This window comes from Mytilus galloprovincialis, chromosome 6 (assembly GCF_965363235.1).
Source record: "Mytilus galloprovincialis chromosome 6, xbMytGall1.hap1.1, whole genome shotgun sequence".
In the NCBI taxonomy this organism is placed as follows: domain Eukaryota; kingdom Metazoa; phylum Mollusca; class Bivalvia; order Mytilida; family Mytilidae; genus Mytilus; species Mytilus galloprovincialis.
The window spans coordinates 20,436,924-20,464,381 of record NC_134843.1 but is presented as its reverse complement, the minus strand read 5'-3'; the positions used below and the strand labels follow the sequence as shown (position 1 = coordinate 20,464,381).

Sequence of the window (27,458 nt, the reverse complement as noted above, 5' to 3'; positions counted from 1 at the left end):
ATAATCAGCATATCAAATTAGGTAAAATATAGTTTTGATTCTAAGTTAATTCCAGATTTGTATTACTTGAAAAAAAATCAAATGGAAGTTGGACAGTTGATACTTCTGATGAATCGTACCAACTGCCAACATCTATTTGTGTAAAGTTCTCTGGTTAGTTCTGGTCAAAATAAGAGGATAAAGAAGACAAATGATATTTTGTTAAACTGTGGCCTTAGCATATTCATGACTGTCAGTTACAAGCAAAATATTTGGTCAATCATTCCATTTTAATGCATTTACTTTGATACATCATAATTTTATTCCCAATGCTTTATTCATATAGTTATTCTTTTAACAAATTTTTTACAGTAAAATCTATTTTCTCCAAGACTGAATAAAGGGAAGATTATTTATTTGGTTTTACAGTAAAATCTGTTGTTTTTTTTTTTAAATTGTGTGTAAACAGTGTAAACAGGATTTAATAAATCAAAAAATAAATCTGAACAATTTGTCATGGCAAGATTGGTACTACACCTGTAAAATAATTTAAAATTGAAAAAGAAATCACTGTTTGTTCAACAAACTATAAGTTTTCTATAGTATTATTTGCAAGATTTTTGGATAACAACAACATCCACTTATTACCATTTTTCCTCAATCCACAAACTTGAACCCACTAAAATAAATAAACTGACAGTATGTTGTAATTAATTGAGGGCTATTCCAAAAAAAAATGTATGGAGGGGTTGGAAGGCAGTTTTTGTCAGCACCCGCCACCCAGACAATTGTTATTGAGAATTATAGTGCATTATATATAGTGTGAAAAGTTGCTCTGATACCCATCACCCATGTATTATTAATACAATGTGCCTTCCAACCCCCCTCCCCCTACATTTTTTCTAGAATAGCCCTGAAAGTAAACATATTGAACCTCACAGAGAAAGTTTTAAGTCCGCTGTTACATTTTCTGTGAGATCTTTTGAAGAATTGTCCCCCTTTGTAAGAAAAACTACTTGTATTCTTATGTTCTACTATAGCACTATCATAACAACGTTTTACTTTGTCAAGATATTATAGTATCTCAATGGATTTGTTAATTACATAGAAATAAAATCTATATAAATCATATGTAAAAGTGTAATCTGAATTATTGATTTTGTTACACATATAATCAGAATTAAATGAGTTTTTTTTTTAGTTTCATGCTAAAATATAAATCATGTTTGTTATGTAATTCACATTGTTATTTGATAATAAAAATGGAACCATTTACTTTATTTCATAACAAAACTGCCATATTAAAATCTGTGTTTGCCGGCCTGCAATAAAATTCGCAAGCAAGACATGGGAATTGCTTTTCCTGAGACGGCGTGAACAATTTAAAAAGTTTTATGATTAAGTTTGTTTGATACGAACTACTTGTGATAGATCAATGATATTTTGTAAAAAGCTGCAGTACTATCAGTTTGATGACTATTTTGAGAACCTGCCAATAGTAAATGTCCAGAGACTTTGAATTAATTAGCAATTTCCATATCAAGTTTTCTGTTATAAGTTTTATTGATGGGGACTACTTACAATAGATATCACTTTTTGTTTCGCCTTGACGGAGTCAAAAAGCGATACATAGGTATGCTGTTTCCAGCGTCGGTGGTGATGGCGTCAACAATGTATTAGTTTGTGATTAGGTCTAATTTATGGTGAACCACAAGTAGTAGGTCAATCATATTTGGTATGCAGTTGTATAAGCATTGGCACATCTCATTTCCATGGAAATAATTTGGCTCTGCCCCCTTTGTCATGGTCTATTGACTTTGAAATTTTTTCTAAGTTATCATGTATTTGTTGTGATTAGGTCAGTTCAAGGGCTGACCATTAGTGGTAGGCCAATGTTAATTGATATTCAGTTGTATAAGCATTGGCACATCTCATTTCCATGAAGAATACTTGGCCTTGCCCCTCAGTCACAGTCTAATGACTTTGAAACTTATCTTAGTTTACATGTATTAGTTTGTGGTTAGATTAGTTTAAGATGAACTGCTAATGTTAAGTCAATGATATTTGGTATGCAAATTTATTGGCATTTGCAAGTATTGTTTCATGGAGATTATATAGCCCAACCCCTCTTTATGGTTCATTGACTTTGTGAAACTTTTACATAGTTTACAAGTTAATGTTTGTATTTAGATATGGGAACGACTTATAATAAGTCAATGGTATTTGGTATGCAGTTGCATTAGCATTGGTACATTTCATTTACATGGAGATTGTTTAGCCATGTAACCATGTCATAGTTCAATTGACTTTGAATATTTGCATAACTTGTGTAAGATGCTAAAGTATTGCTATTTGGATTTCAACATTTGCATAATCAAAATTACAAAAAGGCGAGACATATCTCTGTGAAAACAGGTTTTTTTCTATTAAGTTTCATTACTGTTTGTACATCTCAATTTGTAGACCCTATTAAGCCCTACCTGCTAAATCATAATCCAGCATCTTTGAATTTAAATAAGTAATGATGTTGTCCATTAGATTGTCTTTTTTATGCTGACAGACAAGACATATCTTTGAGTCAACAGTTTATTATACAGATGTTTGTTTGTCTGTTTACTGGTGTCAAAATAAGAGAAGAGAGAACAGTTTTTGATTCACAAGTTTTGAGCCCCATTTGTTATTCTTGGATCAAAAATGCTATATTGGTACATTCTACTATTCCAAATTCACAGAATGATGCAGCAAATATCACACAGACAAACATACATCCCATTTAAACAAGTGTCTAACTGCCAGACAGGAACAGTCTATGAATGGTCATATTTCTATACCCCAAGTTATCTCTTGGGGTCCACTGGGAAAAAGAATTATATGTCCTGCATCACTTAGTCATCGACTTGACGCTAAGCGAACTATATTTTTTATCTTATTACAATATGGATGGTTTAAAATTTTGACTGAAATGTCAATCTGGTATATGTCAATAATAAATATCATTTTTATGGTTTAGTGACTTTGGTTTTTATACCGAGACCAGTTTATGAATGACTAAGATCCAGGTTGATATATCTCTCCTGCCAAGTCATAATTTGAAAAAAGTAAACCATAATAGGTCCAAGTACAGCTTTCAACACGGCGCCTTGGCTCACATCAAACAACAAGCTATAAAAAAAAAACAAGAATGTGTCCCAAGTACACGGATGGCCCACTCGCACTATCATTTTCTATGTTCAGTGGACCGTGAAATTGAGGTCAAAACTTTAATTTGGAATTAAAATTAGAAAGATCATATCATAGGGAACAAGTGTACTAAGTTTCAAGTTGATTAGACTTCAACTTCTTCAAAAACTACCTTGATCAAAAACTTTAACCTGAAGCGAACAGACGCACAGACGGATGGACGGACGGACGAATGGAGGCACAAACGGACGGACGAACAGAGGCACAGACGGACGGACGAACAGAGGCACAGACCAGAAAACATAATTCCCCTCTACTATTGTAGGTGGGGCATAAAACAATGACAGGTGTAAAACCATTCAAACAGGAAAACCAACAATCATTGTAAATTTAAATATCAGTAGGTGTGATTGTAGAACTATCTTTGTTAATATATCATGCATAGGTCATATCATCAGTTTCTTTAACAGGTTTATGTCAACTTTTTTTGGCCTACACAATCATGCTTTGTCTAGCTTGTGACAAAGTTGCAGAATGCGAGTCTTAGATTTATCAATCCAGGGGCAACAACAATGATGTATTGTTAAAATCAAAAGACCAAATATATTTTGTGTATTGAATGGTTGTAAAGTGTTCATATCATAATGGCAGGTTTCATCTGACCTTGACATGGTTATGGTTATGGTTCAGTTTGGACAATGGTTATGTTTGTGTTTTGATCAATTTCAAAAGCAAAAGGGCCTCTATATGTTGTGTATGGAAAGATCATAAGCTTAACGTCAGGCAGATTTAAACATGAATATGTACATAGTATGCCCCTCTTGCACTATCATTTTCTATGTTTAATGGACCGTAAAATTGGGGTAAAAACTCTAAATTGGCATTAAAATTAGAAAGATCATATCATAGGGAACCTGTGTACTAAGTTTCAAGTTGATTGGACTTTAACTTCATCGAAAACTACCTTGACCAAAAACTTTTACCCTAAGTGGGACAGACAGACAGACGAACAGATGCACGAACGGATGCAATCACCAAAAAACATAATATTCATAAAAAGGCCATAAAACATGGCCTTGACCTTAGTTTCAAAGTTCATTAGGTAAAAAATAGTTTTCATGCTTTTCTCAGTTTGTCAAATACAATAAGCAAAAGATAAACTATATTTTGTGTATGGGAAGATTTTAAGGTATACATTCTGTCTAACAGAGTTCATGTGACCTATTTTTCATGGTTCTTTGTTGAATGTTTACTATTAGTGGTTGGTTTTTCCAGGTACTATTAGTAATATGGCCACTATATTTGGCATATGGATTGATTGTAGGTGTGCATGCCAGTTGGAAATGGTTCATCTGACCTTGACATCAATTTACAGATCATTGATAATATTAAGTTCATGTTATACTTGAAGTAAAACTTTCATATTACAGACTTTCAACATAAATTCAATAATTAATAAAGCAGGAGAGACATTTCAGTGTGTGCACTTTTTTTTTATAAAAGCACAACTCTTGATCAGTAGAGGAAAATCCATTAAAGCCACAGTTCATCTGTAGTTTAGCATTACTGGTATGTTAAACTTCAAATAGGTTCGGTCAAGTGGTTCTTTATAGTTATCACCAAGGGGGAAAAAGGTTTAAATAATTGGGGACCCTAATTCTTGAAAGGTAAATGCCTTCAAAACCAAACATGAATTTCTGTGTCTTTTGGTCTCTAATGAAAAGTTGTCTCTTTGGCAATCATCTCCATTTTGTATGACTTTTATTAGTTCATGTCAAGCTATATAATGTCTAACCCAAGTAGCACTATAATTATCATCCAGAAAACAAAAGAAAAACCATCTTAGATCTGTATAATTTATTATCAAATTTAATGTAAAATACATTCATATATAAATGTGTCTGGAAATATGAAAATTCAATAAAAGTTTGAATCAAATTAAAAATATCATTAGATATTAATAAAATATAAAAACAATAAAACATAGTTTAAAGACATAGTATTCATCTTTAAACCATTCTGTTTTGGTGTTTTTTCTGTCACAATAACATTTTAAAATGACAACTTATCTATGAAATTAAAACTCCTCAAAAAAAAAGAACTAAGGTAATTTCAAGTAGCAGAAACATGAATCAAACAATTTTTCTTTCAAAAGCTAACAAAGTTTAAAAAGCTGTTATATCATGGAATAGGATAAACAATCTACAAGAAAATTGATCTTAAAAACAATTGTCACCTAAAAATTGATCTTGAAAACAATTATGACATTGGTTGCAATGAGTTACTGTGATTTCCCAGTGAAATAATATCTGATAATTTCACTCCTCTAACATCATAACAATAATGGGTGTTGTCAAGTCATTGACGATGACATCACATTAAAATGAATTGAGAATGCTATAAAAAGATACAGTTCTTTCTAATTTGATTTATTTATTTCCATTTAAAATGTCCACGGTCAATGTAATAAAAAAAAACTAATAAAAGAATTCAAATATCGAAAACACTGATAATTTACTTGTATGCTACCTGCATTCATGAATTAATTAATATGATGTTCGGTCACTAAATGATTATTTTTAGTTATTCTATAAATGGTTTTGGTTGTAATTTATTTCTGTTTAGTTTTTATCATCCGTTTATAAATATGGTAGCTACTCATTGAAATCTTATTTTTATAGTTATCTCCAGATTATTTAATAAATCCACCAATCTAAATTTTAATAGCACTTTGATTGTATTTCATATCCAAACAGAGGCATTTAAGTATATATATGATAAAAACTAAAATATGTACAAAAATGTCAATATAAAAATACACAATTAAAATCTATGTTACACATATATAATTATAAGACATATATGGCAAATCCTCTGATATGTACCTACTACATTTTCATAGAACACACAAAATGTAATTTACAATGAAAATCCAACTATATTTCTATGACTTCATAAAAATCCCTGTAATTTATCCTTTACTTCAAACAATACAGGAATTTTATTTCTAGATCCTCTTCAAGAATTTGGAATGTACAAAATATCATATAAAAACATTAAGTATGTTCAACATACATGTCAAGCTAAGAAAACTATTCTGTGTATAAAATGTATACACAATATGTGTATAAAATGTATACACAATATAACTTTGAATTTAGGTTTGCAGTTTTTGGTTATTCCCTGAAATTTTGGAATGTAGAAAACAAACAAGATATGAACTATAACAGTTATTGATGATATGTAAAAAGTTGCATCCAAATATACACATTTTATACAAATACAGTGGTCATATTTACATATTTACAATTAATAATAAAATTGGAATGTCTTTAAATTTTTTGTAGCAAAAGATGAAAAATGTCATTTGCAATTTTACAGATATAAAGTAATTTGAGTGTGTACATGGTGTAATTTTAATATTAAAATCAAGTTTCAAAATTTGTTAGACGAAAAATATTTAATTTGGCCGCTAGCACAGACATTAAAAAAAACCCACAGGTCAACATGTACGTAGTTAACAAATCTAAAACTGAATTCATACTCCTATCTATCTATAACAAGGAAAAATGTACTAAAAACACACTCAAATAGTTAAAACAGCTTTATGATAGAAAAGGTTTCGATTTGTTGACACAATAATATAACTACAGTAATATATTGCATTAAATGCATATGTAGGCGCTGAAAGAAATCAAGACCATTCATAAAATATTTCAAATTACATCATAAATTGCCTAAATGTTTGAAAAGTGAATACATGCGGCCTCCTATTTTAACATTATTTATACTTAATAACAGAACTGTATATTTGGTACTATATGTTTTAAATTTACAAATATGACATAAACAGACTTAAAAAATACAACAATTATTGCTTTCGTTTTAACTGAGAGTATACAAGTTCTTTACATTTGAAAACAAAATCTCACTATTTGTCACAACCATGTGTATGAATTCAACAATTTTGTAAAGTTAAATAACACACTACATAATATAAATTACTTTCCTTTTCTTTCAAATTTAGTAATATAAGGATTATTTTTTTCAAATATTTCATTTTCAAATATCTTTACTTTCCATAAATTTTAATTAAAAGTGTCTCATTAAATTAAGTGCTAAAATATGGCAGGAAGAATTCCTCAGAAAGTAAGAATTTGTTTTCAGTTCTCAAAACTATAAAAGTTCCTTGTATGTAATGTATATTTCAAATATTAGTTCAAATCTCAGAAATCACCCTGATGAATAATTTGTTAAATGATCTAGGATTAAAGAATCTAGATTTAGTGCAGTATATAAATCTGACAGCTGAAGGTTGTATATGTATGAAGATGTCAAGGCTCTGTTTGTGACGAGTTCAAATGTACATATGAATAGACAATGATTTCTTTGAGGTTACAATTTACATGTTTGAAGACACTGTTTGAAGCTAGACTTTACATGTATGAAGAAGTCCAACTGTGACTAACATGAGTAGCGTTGTTATGCTGATAGATATGAGTGAGGCACCACTTCTAATTATTTCTCCCGTAATATCTGGTGTTGGCTGGCTAGAATCTGCAAATAATAAAATCATCATTATGAATAAATTGTTTTAAGAGCAATTTTTCTAATGCTTGTGAAGTTAGACTATGTTCGGCTTGCTTGCTTTGTTTGTACAAACGTTTGCTGAAGCATGGTTATTAAGATTTACATCTCCAATCAAAATATAAGCGTGGCTTCAGTTTGTATATATTATACTAAAGTTATTTGATGTTAAGTATAATGCAGAGTACTGTGGATTCATTATTATTCGTTGGATACCAATTTTCATTGTTTTTGAGGATACAGGTGAAGCAAGAATTCAAATGTTCAATGTCTTACAAACTTTCTAAAGACTTTGTCTGCAGAAATTCACAAAACAACGAATTCATATATCCACGAAAAAATGCATGATTTCCACTATCCACGAAAATTGAAACCCACGAAAATAAATGAATTTACAGTATAATGTATTCAATCTGAAGCCAAGCCTATAATATCTTTTGGTTCAATGCAATCTTAATTACAATATTAATGCTTGTGCAAACATTGATAGTGTTAAATCTACAATAAACAGCTGCGCCATGAGGGCATGATACGCCCGACGTCTTATGTGGAAGTCTTATGCAATAATCATAAATAGTTTATGAGAAAGTTTTAAGCAATAACCATATATTGTTTTAGAGACACGGCGGGACATGTGAAACCCCCCACCCTGTTTTTTTTTACAAAAACTAAATATTACAAAAGTAAAATTTTGAATCAAAACCAAAAAGTATACAGATCTTAAGATTAATATATCAAAGAAGTGTGTAAAGTTTTAAGCAATAATCATAACTTATTTTTGAGATACGGCGCGACATGTAAAAAAGCCTCCCCTGTTTTACAAAATACTCAATAACTCAAAAATAAAATTTTGAATAATCACCAAAAAGTATACAGATCTTGAGATTAATAGAACAAAAAAGTGTGTAAAGTTTTAAGCAATAATCATAAATTGTTTTTGAGATATGGCACAACATGTAAAAAAAAAACCTCCCCCTTTTTTACAAAATACTAATAATTCAAAAATGAAATTTTGAATCATCACCAAAAAGTATACAGATATTGAGATTAATATAAAAAAGACATGTGTAAAGTTTTAAGCAATAATCATAAATAGTTTTTGAGATACGGCGCAACATGTAAAAAAAACCTCCCCCTTTTTTACAAAATACTCAATAACTCAAAAATAAAATTTTGAATCATCACCAAAAAGTATACAGATATTGAGATTAATATAACTAAGAAGTGTTTAAAGTTTTAAGTCATAATCAAGAATCGTTTTTGAGATACAGTGCGACATGTGAAACCCCCCCCGTTTTAGTTATAAAATGCCGTAACTCTAAAAGTTTAAATCTTATTTTCACCAAAAACTATACAGATCATTTGACCATCATAAGAAACAACTATATTAAGTTTCATGAAATTTGGATAAGTCGCTCTCAAGTTACGGTGCGACATGTTTACGCCGGACAGACAGACGGACGGACACCGGACATTTGTATACCATAATATGTCCCGTCAAAATTTTAACAGGCGTATAAAAATTGGGAGATAGCTCTAACATATATAATTTATTATGTTAAACACAACATCATGAACATAGTATCCTCACAAAGTCAAGCCTGGTATCAACTGAGTCAAAATGGGGTTTTTTTTGTTTCAAGTTCTAAAAACATTAGAATACAAATACAAAGTAGTAAAATAAAATTGACTTTAATACATTTTAGTAACTGTCTGAAATTTAATGCAGTCATTTTGCCATCTTCAATCAAATTGACGGCATCTTCTTGACCACACTTGACAGTTTTGTCAGACTGTCTTGTTAGAATCATTGTCTTTTACATGCAACACAAATCATACCTGCTTGTTTCAAAAATTTTCATATGTATAAATGTGAAAGTTTTTTTCATTATCATAATGCTGTATAAGGATATGCCAAATAGACCTTAGTATGATGTTACTAGCAACTTTAAAAGGCACCAAATTCATTTGGAAGAACAGGCCAAAAAAAAATATATGTCTGTTTCCTGTTTCCCGACCGACCCTGACTCAAACCCCCCGACCCTAGATCTTTTTATTCAAATCCGGAAAAAAAATTGTTTCCGGTCCGATCCAGATCTGTATTTTACTATGCCCAAACAATCAAAATGGCTGCTCCCAGCACAAATGTGCTACAATTGAGGTTTAAAAAATGTCAGCACTGGGAGGATTATTCAATTAAAGCTTCTTTAAAGGGATTAAATCATTTCGGGGTATAGGACCCTAACCAAACATGACATTTAACCGACTGCAAATCTGACAGGGAGTGAAAAAAAAAATCCCGACCTACCGACCCTGATTTATTTGCCTTGGAAGCAGGAAACAGACATATATTTTTTTTTGGCCACATCTAAAAAAGAGACTTGATTTTATTCTCAAGTTTTTTTTAATTTGGCAAGACACATATAAAAACTTGAAGGTCAGATGCCATGGTTACTTACATTTCAAATTTATATTTGCCTGTGTTGATCCCTTATTGTTACTGGCTTGACATGTGTAAAGACCAAGTGCATTAGGATCTACGCCTCTTATTGTTAGTTTGGTGGTCACTCGATTCATGGCTCCCTCTATGTACTTTATTTTTGCACTGAAAAATATAACAAATAACTTAAATATTGTTAAAGAACAATGTATTTTGGGTTACACCTTTACATAAAGATTTACTTCTACTCATATAATTCTCGTTGTTTTCCTTAACACTTTTTCCAAAAATAGTTTTGGCTCATTTAATCTGTATTAATTTTTGACAAGAGCATTTTTACTTTGTCTTGTTAAAAAAATATAATTATTTGAACCACACAATTTACAGGAATAATTTCTTTGAATACATAGCAGTTTAACAAACACTAACTTTGAGCATTGAAAAGCTTGATTTCTCTTTACTATTAATATGTGATTAAAACTTACAGCTGATTTTTAAATGAGTTAACTCCATATGTTCTGTACACACTTGAAGCTATGTAATTTAAATGATTCTTTTTTTGTAACATAAATAGACAGCATGCTTAAAAGCCATTTAGAGTAGTTTGTTTGTAAACTTAAACACTCAGGTGTCAAAGATATCTGTTAACCTAACAAACTACTGTAAATCCAAAAACTATTGCGATGTTTTTATTATTGCGAAAAAAAATTGACAGGGTTATAATCGCAATAATTTAAACTTTTAATTTTAAAATTTTAATTTTTAATTTTGTTATATGAATAACAGAATTTTTCTCAACATTGCAAAAATTAAAATCGCATTTTAGTCCAAAATGAGAAAATCACAATAATTTCTGAATTTACAGTAACCAGGATATTGTTACCCCATTACCTTGATGGAACAGGGATATTTTCATGGGTCCATGTGATCTGATCTTCTGATGGCACTGGGTAAGCTTCTATAACACATTCCAATGTTTTCTGGTACCCATAGGCTTGAGCTGGTTCCATCTGTCCAACCTGGATTGTTGGTTTGACTATAAATAGAAGTAGTGTGTTGTCAATGGAAATTATAGTCCATACATAAACAAATAGTATAGCTGTTTACAACTTTACATTACTTGTTTCCTGTTTCCAAGGCATTGTTATACATTTGTATAAACTTCTAATTCTCTATGTTTCAAGTAATTTTGTATCTTTTGTTGAAAACTTGAAATTATATCATATGTTACATTGTACATGTTGTACGTCCAGTAAAATTTTCTCTTGGACTCATAGTTCTTTATTGAAATAATCAGTAGTAAGAAAAATGCTAAAGTTTTTCAATTTATTCAAAATGTTTAAAACCATAGGCAAATTTCAATTTTGTTTACCTAGCTACATGTAGGTGAAAAGTTAACACTTAGTTGTCTAAGGTTTAGCATTTTCCCACTTATCCAAGTAACAATGTCAAACATTTGACACAATAAATTCTGTATATTTTCCTAAACTAGATATCTTTTTTTGTATATTCCACTTTTCATAAGCTAAGTTTCCCAAACACAGAATTATATATGGAATATTTATCAATTTCCTGCTACCGAATTAATCTATTATTAAACTACCATTCCAAAGCTAGCATCAAATACAAGAGGTTTCAAAAGATTTTTTCAATTTATTATTTACTTACATACAACCCCTAAATATACAACCCTGGCGTCTTTCCCAACCATGTTCTGACATGTACACTTGTAGTAACCTCTGTGATCTGGTCGAGAATTACCAAGATTTAATGTGTATCCCTGCAAATAAATTCATTTCTTAAATAATGAAATACAAAATATAATTTCTTAAAGTTATAAGAGTAATAGGCCAATATGCACAATGCAGTACTAAAATTCAATAGTCCGAAATGGAAATAATTTCCTACAGCTTTGCTGACCATGTTGCATGAAAAAAGTTTTTTTTTTTAATAAAAAAGGTTTGATTAACATCATTTGCCAGAGCCTTTAATTGCACAATTAGTAAAATTATTCAACCCTCTAAATCTATTATCAAATCTAATGATATACTAGTAGTTTTAGTTTCTATAGTTAATTGACCTTTAAAATTTCATTCTTAGAAAAACAACAAATGACAACTTCCTTATTTTATCTATAGTTTTGTGCATTCAATAATTTTCAGTATGCAGTAAATACTAGTGCATGATATACAAAAAAATATGAAAATGCCTTACAGCATATTCTTGTCCTCCACTTGGCAGCAACCCACCAGCAACTTTTGACCATTTAACATTTGGCTTTGGCCACCCTGTACAGTTACATGTAAGCTGGACTGGATCTCCTTCTTCTACCAACTGGTTACTACTGGTCAGTAAGTCCATAATCTGAGGTTTTTCTGCAAGTACAAAAACAGAAATAGAGGATATATCATTTCTTAAGACAATATAATAGGTCAATGAACAATAGAAACAAAAATAATGTAAGGGCTATTCCAGAAAAAAATGTATGGGGGGAGGGGGTTGGAAGGCAGTTTTTGTCAGCTCCCGCCACCCAGAAAATTGTAATTGAGAATTATAGTGCATTATGGTGTGAAAAGTTGCTCTGATACCCATCACCCATGTATATTAATATAATGTGCCTTCCAACCCAACCCCCCCCCCCAATACATTTTTTTCTGGAATAGCCCTAATATATTTCATTTTATTCATCATTTATCAATAAAATATTAAAATAATTGATGTTTATCAGTTAACAGAGTTTAATACAACTAAACTAACTTTTAGTTAAAAAAAAATATCTAGGTTAGTTGAATATTTTAAAAAGTAAGAGTAAATAATAATCAAAAGAAAAAGTTTGTATTCTAAACGACACTGTAAAACTGTGAGACATGGTTAATATTGGCATCAAGTCTTAAGATTTAAAATCCTTAAAAAATGTTCTCTTCGTGTGACATCATCATGACAAGAATAACCTCCAGTGGCAGATCTAGAAATTTAGGGGCCCACTGACTGCCGAAAAGGGTCCTCTCCAGTCATGCTTCAGTGATTCTCTTTATAATCAACCAAAATTCTCCCAGAAAAGGGGTGGGCCTGGGCCCCCTTGGCCCCCCTCTGACCTTTTTCAATCCTGTATCTTTATAAATATGACATCATTTTATATATAATTGATTTTTACCAATGTAAAACTATAAAAGATCAACCATAAAAAACAATCAATAGACCATCAGAAAAGGGCGTAGACAGACAGAATGTAATCAATAGACCATCAGAAAAGGGTGTAGACAGACATAATTTAATCAATAGACCATCAGAAAAGGGTGTAGACAGACAGAATATAATCAATAGACCATCAGAAAAGGGTGTAGACAGACAGAATTTAATCAATAGACCATCAGAAAAGGGTGTAGACAGACAGAATTTAATCAATAGACCATCAGAAAAGGGTGTAGACAGACAGAATTTAATCAATAGACCATCAGAAAAGGGTGTAGACAAGACAGAATTTAATCAATAGACCATCAGAAAAGGGTGTAGACAGACAGAATTTAATCAATAGACCATCAGAAAAGGGTGTAGACAGACAGAACAATCAATAGACCATCAGAAAAGGGTGTAGACAGACAGAATTTAATCAATAGACCATCAGAAAAGGGTGTAGACAGACAGAATTTAATCAATAGACCATCAGAAAAGGGTGTAGACAGACAGAATTTAATCAATAGACCATCAGAAAAGGGTGTAGACAGACAGAATTTAATCAATAGACCATCAGAAAAGGGTGTAGACAGACAGAATTTAATCAATAGACCATCAGTAAAGGGTGTAGACAGACATAATTTAATCAATAGACCATCAGAAAAGGGTGTAGACAGACAGAATTTAATCAATAGACCATCAGAAAAGGGTGTAGACAGACAGAATTTAATCAATACTGTCTATTTTAGAACACTATACCTGTAACTTTGATATATCTTTCCTCAGTTGCATATTTTTGAGAACCAATTTCGACCTGACATATGTATCTCATTTCATCGGCAATCTGTATGTTCTGGATTTTGACCCTCCATGAAATGGCGGAAGGTTGATCAATCTGGTATCTATATGCGTCTTTAGAATCTTGATCTTCTGAGATTTCAATATTTGTATTGTCTGGAGCTATGGCTCTCCATTCAATCTACAAGTGAAAAATTAACATGAAAATAAATTCATATATGCATGTATATATATATATATATACTCTAACACTGTTTGGTGTTATTTTCAGACTTATATATATATATATATATATAAGTCTGAAAATAACACCAAACAGTGTTAGAGTTAGATTTTCTACTGACAAATTTTTGTCCATCCCTCAGCGGGATTCGAACTCACACCTTCGATACACTACAGCACCAATCGCTTAGCCTCATGTCCAGCGCTCTAGACCACTCGACCACATCCGCTATACAGTACACACAGAGAGGATGTAATCTCATACTCCCAACACTGATTCTGGTGTAACACAGTGTCACACTGTGAAACACAGATTTCCCCTCCCAAAAAACACCAAGTAATAAATCCCATCTGGGAGGGTTTTATGACCTGTTGATTGCAGGTAAAAGTAATAAAAATCAACAAAGCATGACTGCATGGTCATGACAGAGACACATAATTACATGTCCACTATTCTCTCACTTCTTTCTATTTTGATCATTTCCTATTTAGTTTAATTTTATTTCTGAAAGCTACTATAAAAAAGGTTAATGAAATGATTTTAAAAAATTATATACAAAAAGTATTTTTAGATTTGAAATTTATGTACATTCTTTCATAATCTCATAATTAAGAAAGGTAACTTGATATTCACAATAAGTTGTATTTATAGTCAGTTTAAACATATATAGATATTAATATATAATACATGGTTTAAAAATAATAGTAATGATACCAAAAAAAATAATATAATAAAATAATGTAGATTAATTTCATACATATTATAGTTAAATAATCTTCATTTGTTATTTAAATTTATCAAAATAAAATTGAATAAATTCAATTAAAATATATGTCTTTATTTTCTATTAATTATACTCCACTTACAGGTGATATTTTGTTTGTTTTAATTATGTTTCTTAGGTATGAAAAATCAACACTGTCAGAACAAATGCTGAATATTTTAATAAATAAAGTTGTGCAGGAATCTTTAATAAAATCAAACTATAATATATCTCTGATAAAATTTAACAAATCTCACACTTTTCATCATTTTTGTGACTGTCATTTAATGACAGGAAACATAAGAAATGTTAATTGTAGTCAACAACTAGTCAGTCTAATGGCACACTTCAAAGGTAAACATAGCAATAAAAATCATGGTGTTGGGAGAAACCACACCAAGGTAATAAACAATTAAGGAGTTTTAGGGAGGAATTACTCCAAGTTTCTCCCAATTTCCTCCCAAAATTTGTAGAGTGTTGCTGGAGTTTCCTGGTGTGACACCAAGTTTTTACACAGTGTAGGGAGTATGAGATTACATCCTCTCTGTGTGTACTGTATAAAAATATAACTTCAATAGTCATAGTGTTACCTTGTCACGGAAGGTGAATCTAGAGATAGACATGAGACACGTGTTTTTTAAGCGTGTGTAGATGTTATATTATTATTTTCATACACAATGTATTTATTATTTATCAGCAATCTAACTCAACAATTTTTATATATCATATAGGATCATGATTCATTTCATTATACAGTCACTAGAAATAAGTATATCATACAAACAAGTCTAAACAAGTGACAAACCATACAATATACATGTCCACTGGATAAGAGTGATATAGATACAAGGTTAATGCAAATATTTATATAAGTCTGAAAATTACACCAAACAGTGTTAGAGTTAGATTTTCTACTGACAAATTTTTGTCCGTCCCTCAGCGGGATTCGAACTCACACCTTCGATACACTACAGCACCAATCGCTTAGCCTCATGTCCAGCGCTCTAGACCACTCGACCACATCCGCTATATAAAAATATAACTTCAATAGTCGTAGTGTTACCTTGTCACGGAAGGTGAATCTAGAGATAGACATGAGACACATGTTTTTTAAGCGTGTGTAGATGTTATATTATTATTTTCATACACAATGTATTTATTATTTATCAGCAATCTAACTCAACAATTTTTATATATCATATAGGATCATGATTCATTTCATTAAACAGTCACTAGAAATAAGTATATCATACAAACAAGTCTAAACAAGTGATAAACCATACAATATACATGTCCACTGGATCTAAGAGTGATATAGATACAAGGTTAATGCAAATATTTATATAAGTCTGAAAATTACACCAAACAGTGTTAGAGTTAGATTTTCTACTGACAAATTTTTGTCCGTTCCTCAGCGGGATTCGAACTCACACCTTTGATACACTACAGCACCAATCGCTTAGCCTCATGTCCAGCGCTCTAGACCACTCGACCACATCCACTATATAAAAATATAACTTCAATAGTCGTAGTGTTACCTTGTCACGGAAGGTGAATCTATATATATATATATACATGTATGAGACTGTCATACAAATGAGAGGTTTAGCTAGATACAAAACTAGGTTTAATCCACCATTTTCTACATAAGAAAATGCCTGTACAAAGTCAGGAATATGACAGTTGTTGTCCATTTGTATGATGTGTTTGAGCTTTTGATTGTGCCATTAAAATACGGATGTTCCGTTTTGAATTTTCCTCAGAGCTAGGTTTTTTTGTTGTTTTACTTTTTTATATATATATATATATAAATATTATATATATCAGTCTAAAAAATTTTAGACTGATATAATTTTTTCCTTATCTGCATAGTATCGCCTATTCTAGACGATCCGGTACAAAGTAAATTTGCTGGTTGGTCCTTTTTAAAGACTTTTATATATATATATATATATACATGTATACATCAGCCTTCCTTGTGACTGTAACACTTTGCTCAGGTTTCAGAATATTGTTTACCATGACTGTATAACGTCTAAATTGTTTACCATGACTGTATAACGTCTTAATTGTTTACCATGACTGTATAACGTCTTAATTGTTTACCATGACTGTATAACGTCTTAATTGTTTACCATGACTGTATAACGTCTTAATTGTTTACCATGACTGTATAACCACTGTGCTTAAACGGCTGTGGGTAACTTAAGTTACCCACAGCCCAAGATGGCGGACTCTAAACTCGTTGATATTTAATTCATACAAAATGTACCTTTTGCGACGTTTTTCATGCAGAATGTAAATATTTATAGGATTATTGAATAAAGAAATGACTAACAATTACCATAAATTTGTTAATATAGAGTTCACTAAAGCACAAGGTCAACTTTAAAAAATGCATAAGATGTCCGTAACTTTTTGATCAAACTAAGCAGACTGTCCGTAACTTTATTTTTAGATGTGGGTAACTTTTGATTTAAAATTTTAAGAATTATAATTTCAACAATTAGAAGACAATTAACATCATATTTGTAACCTTCGCGGCCGTTTATACTACTCATTCACCACCAAATGTGATTTTATTAACGCATCATACTTACACCACAGAAGTTTTATGTGGGGTTTGTGGTACTCCATCCTGGTTATGGTTTGAACTTTTATTTACTGATGTGCGTCTTATCGACGTTTTTCGCTTGTCAGACCAAGGTTTTTCCATACTCTTTAATGTTTTGAGTTTAATTATATGTTTGCGGTTTACCTTCACCTCTGTTTCTTTCTATGTGTATTTTGATGAATACTCTTTGACGCGGCTCGGTATTTATACATCCCACCAGTTAGTTATAGTGTTATGATTTTTTGAATATGTTTCCTAGTATGTTTTTTTCTCTCTTTGTATGTTATCAGGGGTTGTTAGACTATTAAATTACTCTTTTGTCCTACGTAGTTATTTATATTTTCATATACTACAAGTACACACCCGTGATATCACTGGTCCGTAACTGAATTAAAGTATACAACTATGCCTAAGCCTTATTTTAGTAATTGGTATTGTCATCTGATAAAGTCATGTCGATTATAAGATACACAGTTTTCTCTGCTTTCAAATCTTTCTGTTTGAACCCGTCGACCTGGAACTTGTCAATTATTGGTAATATTAATTATTTGGAAAACAAAAGGTCCTGGCTATCCAGGAATGGAGTATTTTTTAATCAACATCATTGTCCCATATTAGTTATCTTAGAAAGTCTTGCTGATTGCTGTAGGGAAAAATTTGACAAAGATTGAATTTAGTAGTGTCGGCCCTTTGATTATGACCTGTGTATATAGCAAAATCCTAAATACACCGTTTCGTGGTGCGCCTGTCAAATGCGGAACGTACCCTTTGATTATGACCCGTGTATATAGCAAAATCCTAAATACACCGTTTGGTGGTGCGTCTGTCAAATGCGGAACGTACCCTTTGATTATGACCTGTGTATATAGCAAAATCCTAAATACACCGTTTGGTGGTGCGCCTGTCAAATGCAGAACGTACAGATAAGGTAATAGGTAACAGGTGAATATATTATTGGTATCGGTATTGGTTTTGACCCGGAACTTGTTAATTATTGGCAATATTAATTATGTGGAAAACAAAAGGGTCTGGAGTGGTGTAATTTTTAATCTACACCATTGTCCTATATTGGCTATATAATGAGTTGAATTCTTTGATTTGTCGTTTTTACCCGATGACGACTGACAAATTGGACCTCGTAATTTTAGTATTATATATGTCGAATTGTTACACTATTTTGACTGCTCTTTTCCTTTTATTGTCACTGACTTTTATCTATTGTGTCTTTTAGTTTTATTCAGTTTAATGAGATTTAATGCAACTTGCATACAAATGAAATATGCAGCTAGCTGTAAAACTAGGTTTATTCATTTATACAAAATGTCCTTTTTTTTTTTTTAAAGTTTTCCCATTTACTGTAAAGCTTGGCCAGGGTGCCGCAATATCACCGTGCGCAACGTCCCAGTGTGTCCAGATTGACACCCCTTTTATTTTACTGTCAATGCTGATGGGATTTGTTTTTGTGGGGATGAGAGAAAAGTGTTTTTGGCTTTTTCAAAAAGACGGGAACAGTTTGTGCACTTAAGTCTCGTATAGTCTATCCACTGCATATTTGGGTTCCCCTCCAAAATCCTGGATTCACGCTACCGTTGTCGTTGCTGGCAGATAATCAGTAAGTGTATACATGCTACATGTATGTGTAAAAAATACTTGTGTAGTCTACTTGTTCAAAAATAAAAACGAACAATGATGTTTCAACAGTTTATCTGCTATGATCGGAAACAACCCTCCGAACTAGGTGATTCGGGTACCCCGACGTTATACAAAATGAGACCCGAGTTTTGCGGATTTATCGTGATTTTTTTGATATTTTTCCCAGTTTTGTCTTCCATCGATACAATGAATTATATCATACTAGACATCTACATCGTTTTGTGAATATATATTCGATGCAATCACTATCATCAGATTAAACATTACATCCGCGTATGTCGATTCTTTGAAAGTTACGGACATCACTATTGGTATGATGAAAAAAGTTACTGACAAGTTGTTTTGAAGTTACGGACAGCCTAAGTGTTTTTTAAAATCGTGCTGTGATCGTTTATTTTGTAGAATTTAATCACCTTTCCAGTTTAGGGGTTTCCCTAAACGATTAATACAACTTTTAAATTCAATTGTTTAATTGATGCATTCGTGGTATTGGTATTCTATAGAAGAAAAGTATCTAACCGACGCAAGGCGGCTCCATCTTGGGCTGTGGGTAACATAAGTTACCCACAGCCGTTTAAGCACAGTGATAACGTCTTAATTTAAAAATCCTTAATATTGAGATCCCTTTGTCTTAAAATATTTTTTTTAATTTACCTTAGCTACATGGGTGAAATTGTTAAAACATTGTCATGGCATAGATATTTTCAATTTATTTTATTTTAGACAATAGAGAAATATTACTTTTTTGTATGTTTTTAAATGGAAGAGATATGTTCAGAGGTTTTTTTTAACAGCAGTGTTATGCATATAAGATTTTTTTAATTTTAGATATCATTCATATATATTTTTGCTTTTGGACTGCAGAAGTAAATACTTTTTGGGTTGTGTTTAAATTGCAATGAGATTTTTGTTTTTATTTTTTTAGACTGGTAGAGATTAGCATATGTAGTATAGAATTACATATATGATTTTATCAGATACTAATGTCATGAATGTGTAAACTGGAGTTGTAAATTTCACAAACTAAAAAACATCAGTCTTGTTAACACAACATACATGGGACCAAGGTTGTTTACATGTACAAAGCTGTCAAAAGTCATTCTGCACTATAGTCCATCAAAGTGTGATAACTGACCTATCACATTCAGTTGTTTGTAGTTATTCAAATCATGCAAGAATTCTTTCCTTTTGTTTTTAGATGACAGACATAGAAATTTTCCTTTGTTTTCAGACATCACAGATATTTCCCTTTAGTTTTAAAATCACAGAGACGATATATACCTTCTTATCAGCTGGTTTATTATGTACTACACATGTCATGAAGACATCTTTGTCTTTTGTAGCTATCATTTCCTTCCTTCCACTGAGACTAATAATCATTTTTGGTGCTTCATCAATGATTGTCACATTTGGGTCTATTGCAAATGCTGTAAAATATTCAATTCAATTTTGATTATTATCATGTTAATGTATGTACAGTGAGTCCATAGTACATTTATATGTCGTAGATCATAGCAACTTTTATATCAATTCTATTAGAAATAAGTTAGTTAGCGAAACTAAAATATGTAGTCTACATTTACATGTACAACACAATAAGCTATTTCTTTGATTGTGCTGTTGGAAATTAAAGGCAATTACGGTAACAATTATGCTTAAAATTTATAACCATGATAACAGATTTCCTAATTAAATGCAAAATCTACAAGTCTACAATTTAGATGAAGTCCATATATTCAATGTTGTGCAAGTGTGGTTCATGTGCTACATCAGCCCACATGCAAAATGTGATTTCAATAATAGTTTTACAGTTTACAACTTTACACCCTAATTAAATGCTTTTATGGATTCTGCTCTACATGTAGCAGTACTGTAATTTCCTGAATTGGCATCCATTGGAATGCATTTTCAAGCTTAACTGGTCCGCCATTTCATCTTAATCTCTACACTGAACATGCTGAAGTAATGGGTTGGAACCATTGTCATCTTGGCATTAATTGGAAGATTTTTACAAATTCAAGGATTAGCTACGAAATTGAGCAATTATATTAACAGAAACTTTTTACAACTTGACCTCAAGTGTTAATATTGTGATATGCCGCAATTTAAAATAAGTATCTAATAATCAATTAAACAATGTTAAATGGTGGCAGTTCAGATAAATGCCCCCACAAACGTGTTATCACATTCGTCATAAATAGAGCCAGCATCTTTTATTTCCTTGATAACTTAATATAGGGATAGGAATGTGCTTTTTTTTGTTCATGTTCATATCAGTATAATGCAAAATAGAGGGGGGTAAAGGGTTATATTCATGCAACGCTTTTGCTTTCGGGTCGATATGGCCCCACGTTGTTCCGGCCCAAGATCTGTCCCAGGTCGATCCGGCGCCAATAAAAAATAATTATAAGGAATAAAAATAAAGATATATCATGTATATATTAATTGTAATTCATAAATTTTTATGATTTTTTATTATAATGTAAAAGGTGTACGGTAAAAAAAAATAAAAAAGGCCTTTGAAAAATATTTTCTTTAGATGAGTACATGTATAACACAACTAGGTTATCATGGTTATGTTTTTATTACAAGTTTGTTAGTGTATATGACATGTATGATTTTATTGTTATATTTTAGTAGTGCTGATATTATATTTCAGAGAGTGATAACATGCATTCAGTGTCATTGTTTTGTTATTTTCTTGCAATAAAGAATAATAGATACTCATATAGCTTCTTTTTTTTCTACACACAAATATTCAAAATATTTTCAAATTTAAAGAAAAATATATTGACTATATTCGATATTTACAACAAAAAAACCCAAGTGTTATAGAAGCCTATGATATTACCTGAAAAAAATTAAAATTAATAAAAATTATATACACAAAACAAAAGATCAAACTATAAAGACCTTGTTAATATTACACAAAAAAAACAAATAAAAGCCTATGATGTTACCTGAAAAAAACAAACCAATTAATTATTATTGTATACACAAATCAGATGCAACTAATTGACACTAAAAGGAGACTGCATGGTCTTCATTTCTATTAACAATGACTGCATAGTCTCATAGAACGACTGAGTAATAACTTCTAGTTCGTTTCTCATTAATATTTACAATTTTATTTCTCATGCTTCGATTTTACGATTTATATTTTAGGTGCAACATTTTTGTGATTTTCATTTCCCGTGATTCCATGTTTAGAACCCCCTTAACCACCCTCATAATAAACTCATCACATAATGCACCGGTACCTCGAATGACCAAATAACACTGTTATTATCCGAATAACACATGTAATGACCGAATAACTCTTCAAATATCAATATTAACACATTTGAGTGACTTTTAAAGATATATTATTGAATAAAATTATAAAAGAAGTGTATTGTATAACCTAAAAATTATTTACAAGTTGCAGGTAAGTTAATATTGATCATTATAAATTTATGGATATCGATGTGTATACTTCCAAGATGGCGACCAAGGAAATCGTATTGAATGAATAAAAGAAAGATTGCAAAGCAAATTATAAAATTATAAAATATAGTATTAAATAATTTACTGTATATACAGAGAATTGTCTAATAATTGTTTTTCAGAAAGGATTTGGAAATTTAACCAGTACATCAAAGCAATGCAAATACTCCAATCACTAATTACTTTTCATAAACAATTTACTCAACATTAAATAAAATATTGTCTATTGTCTCAACATTAAATAAAATGTAATTAAGAATTTTCACATATTCAATTCAAATTTAATCAAAAAATTATTATACTTGATTGTTTTAACAAAAACAAAGCTTCTGAATGGATGATTCGTATGTTTGTTCTAATAAAATTTTCTCAAAACTAAATTAAAGATTTTCATTGGCAAATATAAATGTTTCTACAAGTAACTATAATTTTGTATAAAAAACCATGAAGACATTTGTGCTGTCTTCCATTTATAAAATGGCTTTATATCCGTGTGTTCAATATGATATTGCACCATTCAATGCAGTTGTTGTGATCGTTGGGTTCACAGTGCTTGTGTCCCAATGGATGATGCATTGTTATTGGCCTGGTCAGATGTGTCTCTAAAGTTCCTGTGCAAGGACTGCTGCTTTACAGACAACAAGTATGACATGGCCAAGGCCCTAGAAAGGTAAGTATTTTTTTAAGTATATTTCAGACATACCGTTTATTATAAGGTATACAAATCATGAAATGTGAAATTGGGTTTTTATATTATTAATAGAGAACAAAACATGGTACTAGAAGAATAAAATAAAATATTTAATTTCAAAGAAGACAATCTTTCACTTAGTTTATTATATTTCATTTATTTCTTTTATTTCCTTTAAAATGTATTAAATTTACTTAATTTAAGTTACTAAAAAATCAGAAATAAAATTAATAAAAGGAAACTCAATTAATATTCTTCTAAAATTAGTATTTACGTTTTTTTTATTGCTACTTTCCTTTATTTTCATACATTGAATAAGTTCCAATAGTGAAATGTTCAGTACCAATTATATAATTTAAAAGTGATAATGAGTTAATTAGTTCCAATAAACAAAATAATCATTACCTCACACTTCTGTTATATTGTTAATTCGGTTGTTGTTTACTGACACGTGCCCATTACACAATTAATCATTAAGAGATAATGAAATTATATTAGTATGGACACTCGGCATTAAACAGGCTTGTAACTGTCTTGGTATACCAAGGCTGCATTACAAACACCAATAATTATAATAATGAAAAAAAAAAAGAAAAAAAGAACACAAATAAATATTTACAACTATATACAATATGTACATCCTATGTTAGTTCCCTGTGAAAGGGTAATAATGTTCAATGTTTCACCAATAATTTTTTGGTTATTTAAAATAAAATTATTTAAAAAAAAGGTATTTAAAGTTGATTTGAGTTTTCCTGTTAATAAAAGCTTTCTTCTGGCAAATTCTAATTTGTAAATTAAAAAATATGTAAGAACTTTTGGATTATTTTAGTCATTCGATGTTAAAAAATTTCTTCTTCTTAAACAAAATACATTGCACGTGGAGTCATTGAGAAAATATTTCAGTTCATTTGCTAGCTTCGTATTCCACCCGAAAAACATTAGTTGGCTTGAAATAATGTACAAAATGATAAATACACTTTATTTATATAGTGAACGTTCATAATATACAGATAAGCGCTAAAATTATTCATGTGCACTTTTAATACCTTTTCTGAAATTCTCCAGTCATAAAATCTTTTACAAAATTCATCGATTACAAAAAAAGAAGATGTGGTACGATTGCCATGTTGACAACTCTCCACAAGAGACCAAAATGACACAGAAATTCACAACTATAGGTTATCGTACGGCCTTCAACAACGAGCAAAGACCATACCGCATACTCAGCTTTAAAAGGCACCGAAATGACAATGTAAAACAATTCAAACGAGAAAACTAGCGGCCTTAAATATGTACAAAACATGAACGAAAAACAAATATGTAACACATAAACAAACGGCAACCACTGAAGTACAGGCCCCTTACTTAAATGTTCATAACATATAATAAATGTATATTCATATTGAAATTGATAGAAATCATTGGGAATTTTGGAAATAAAGGTGGAGGGATTAAAAATAATATTTTCCTGTCCCCAATAACCTATGATTTATGATACTTTTGCTGAAATTCTCCAGTCATTGATATTTCACAAAATTCTTCCAACAACACTTTACATACTTTAAACTACGCTCTGAATGCCCGCGATTTCGCGGGTGTGTTCAAGCGTGATTAAAAATATGAAATAAGCCATTCCTTATATTGCGTTACCTTCTATAAATCAGAAATATATCAAGTTAAGAAAACACAAATTATACCACATATTTTCTATTTAGAAGAAACACCAAAAAAAATCACAACTTTATTGCATTACTTTCTATAAATGAGAAATTTATATATTCATATATATCTTATAAATAAGAACGATTATACAAAATGTTATATATTTAAAATGAACATAAATAAACACTTTATTGCGTTCCTTCCTATAAATCTTGTCTATTATATAAATAAGAAATTTTATATAAATATATATAGCACGATTCTCTATTTATAATGAACCTAAAAAGAACAATCACTCATCAAGAATGCAATCTACGTTGTAAATTGAGTGGTGTAATAGGTAGTAAGCCCAGAGATGTAAAACATACAACAAAATCTGAGAGTTTACTTCTACAGTCATACGGTCAGGCCATGCCCGATCCCATCAACACAGGCTCATTCAGAAGCGTAAGAGATGAAGTTTCAAATGGTATTTTTACAATAAATTCTAAATAAAGTATTTTCGCGGACTATGACAGATAAGCCCGTGCCTTGTGCAGGATATCTTAATAGTTATAAATTTTTTACAATAAATTCTAAATAAAGTATTTTCGCGGACTATGACAGATAAGCCGTGCCTTGTGCAGGATATCTTAGTAGTTATACATTTTTTACAATAAATTCTAAATAAAGTATTTTCGCGGACTATAACAGATAAGTCCGTGCCTTGTGCAGGATATCTTAGTAGTTGTAATTTTATAGTTTTAAAGGGGCTTGGTTAACATCTATTTCTAAATTAAAAATATAATAATGTGATAAAGATAATATTTTTTTAATAACTAAAATTAAAACAAAAACTAATTTAAATCGGCGAATAATCTTCAATAATTGAAGGATCGCTAGAAACCTAAAGAAGAAGAAACAGTTTACTATTCCATATTTTATTTTAAAAAGGCCCACCCTCACATTGTTCATTGCCTTGACGTGGCGTGAGGGCTCCACTTTGGTGGTCTAAGATGAACACGTTGAGGGATTGTATGCAATCTTTCTTTTATTCATTATTCATTCCATACGATTTCCTTGGTCGCCATCTTGGAAGTACACACCGATATCCATAAATTTATAATGATCAATATTAACTTACCTGCAACTTTTAAATCATTTTTAGGTTATAAAATACACTTCTATTATAATTTTATTCAATAATATATCTTTAAAAGTCACTCAAATGTGTTAATATTGATATTTGAAGAGTTATTCGGTCATTACATGTGTTATTCGGATAATAACAGTGTTATTCGGTCATTCGTGTTACCCCATAATGCACTAGTTTTGTCTAAATTATTAAATCACATAGACCGAAGGCTGACCACTGGATTCAAGCCATACATGTACCTGTGGCGAAGTGTACATAGAGATAAGTGAACACACATGGGGTCAAGTTTATTTTTAAGCCCTATCAACTCTTTTCAGGAATTATTTTAACAATTTATTCCCTTAAACTAGGACATTCAATGGAAGTACAGCACCACTATGTCCATCCAAAGCATTATGTTCACCTGAAGAAGGTAAAAATTGATGACACTTAAATTTGCCTTTCAAAATTCGTTTTAAATATTTGGGAATATATCTTCAAGACACAGAATCCCCTCCCCCGGATAAGTTAACACCTTATTAAAATTATCAAAGAAGCATTCACAATCATTATTCAAATGTTCTTCTCTGATGTGTGTTTACCATGTTTACAAACATGATTCATAATTTTCATTTCCGCATTTTTCCAACATTCTTTTAAATTACATTTCAGCTGTAAATTGTTTTACAAAACTATACATCATAAACAATTAATTACCGCAAGTAACGAAACTGATGAGCAGAATAATAATCTCCATTTCTCTCCTTGAAATTCCTAAAAGGTTTTGGAGTTTTACATTATTTTCATTCTTTGATTACAAATGTCTTGATTTCCGGTTTACCTGTTTCGCGCATGCCCTTTCACGACGAGTCAGGTAAAAACGGATATCACTAATAACCAAACCAAATAAAATCATGTCGAACATCCTTTGATTGACATAGAAAACGTAGATATATTCGGCATAGTTATTGGCCTTTTACCGAATACAAAAATACTGATGTATACAAAATAACACAATTATACAAAGCAATTAGCACATATATATTCCGTACTTTAACCTATAATGGTTTACTTTTTAAATTGTTATTTGT

The 27,458-nt window shown here is 30.8% G+C and overlaps 1 protein-coding gene across 1 annotated transcript; it reads right to left on the bottom strand.

Moving 5' to 3' along the window:
* Positions 1 to 7,301: 7,301 nt before the first annotated feature.
* Positions 7,302 to 27,229, bottom strand: LOC143079174 (protein amalgam-like). The gene is made up of 8 exons (XM_076254404.1): positions 27,085 to 27,229; positions 20,693 to 20,838; positions 14,120 to 14,339; positions 12,401 to 12,561; positions 11,855 to 11,966; positions 11,078 to 11,222; positions 10,206 to 10,351; positions 7,302 to 7,716 (listed from the first exon to the last, which is right to left on the bottom strand). Exons 1-8 carry the CDS (start codon positions 27,122 to 27,124, stop codon positions 7,589 to 7,591), a joined length of 1,098 nt encoding a protein of 365 aa, XP_076110519.1. The 5' UTR covers positions 27,125 to 27,229; the 3' UTR covers positions 7,302 to 7,588.
* Between the last annotated feature and the right edge of the window lie 229 nt (positions 27,230 to 27,458).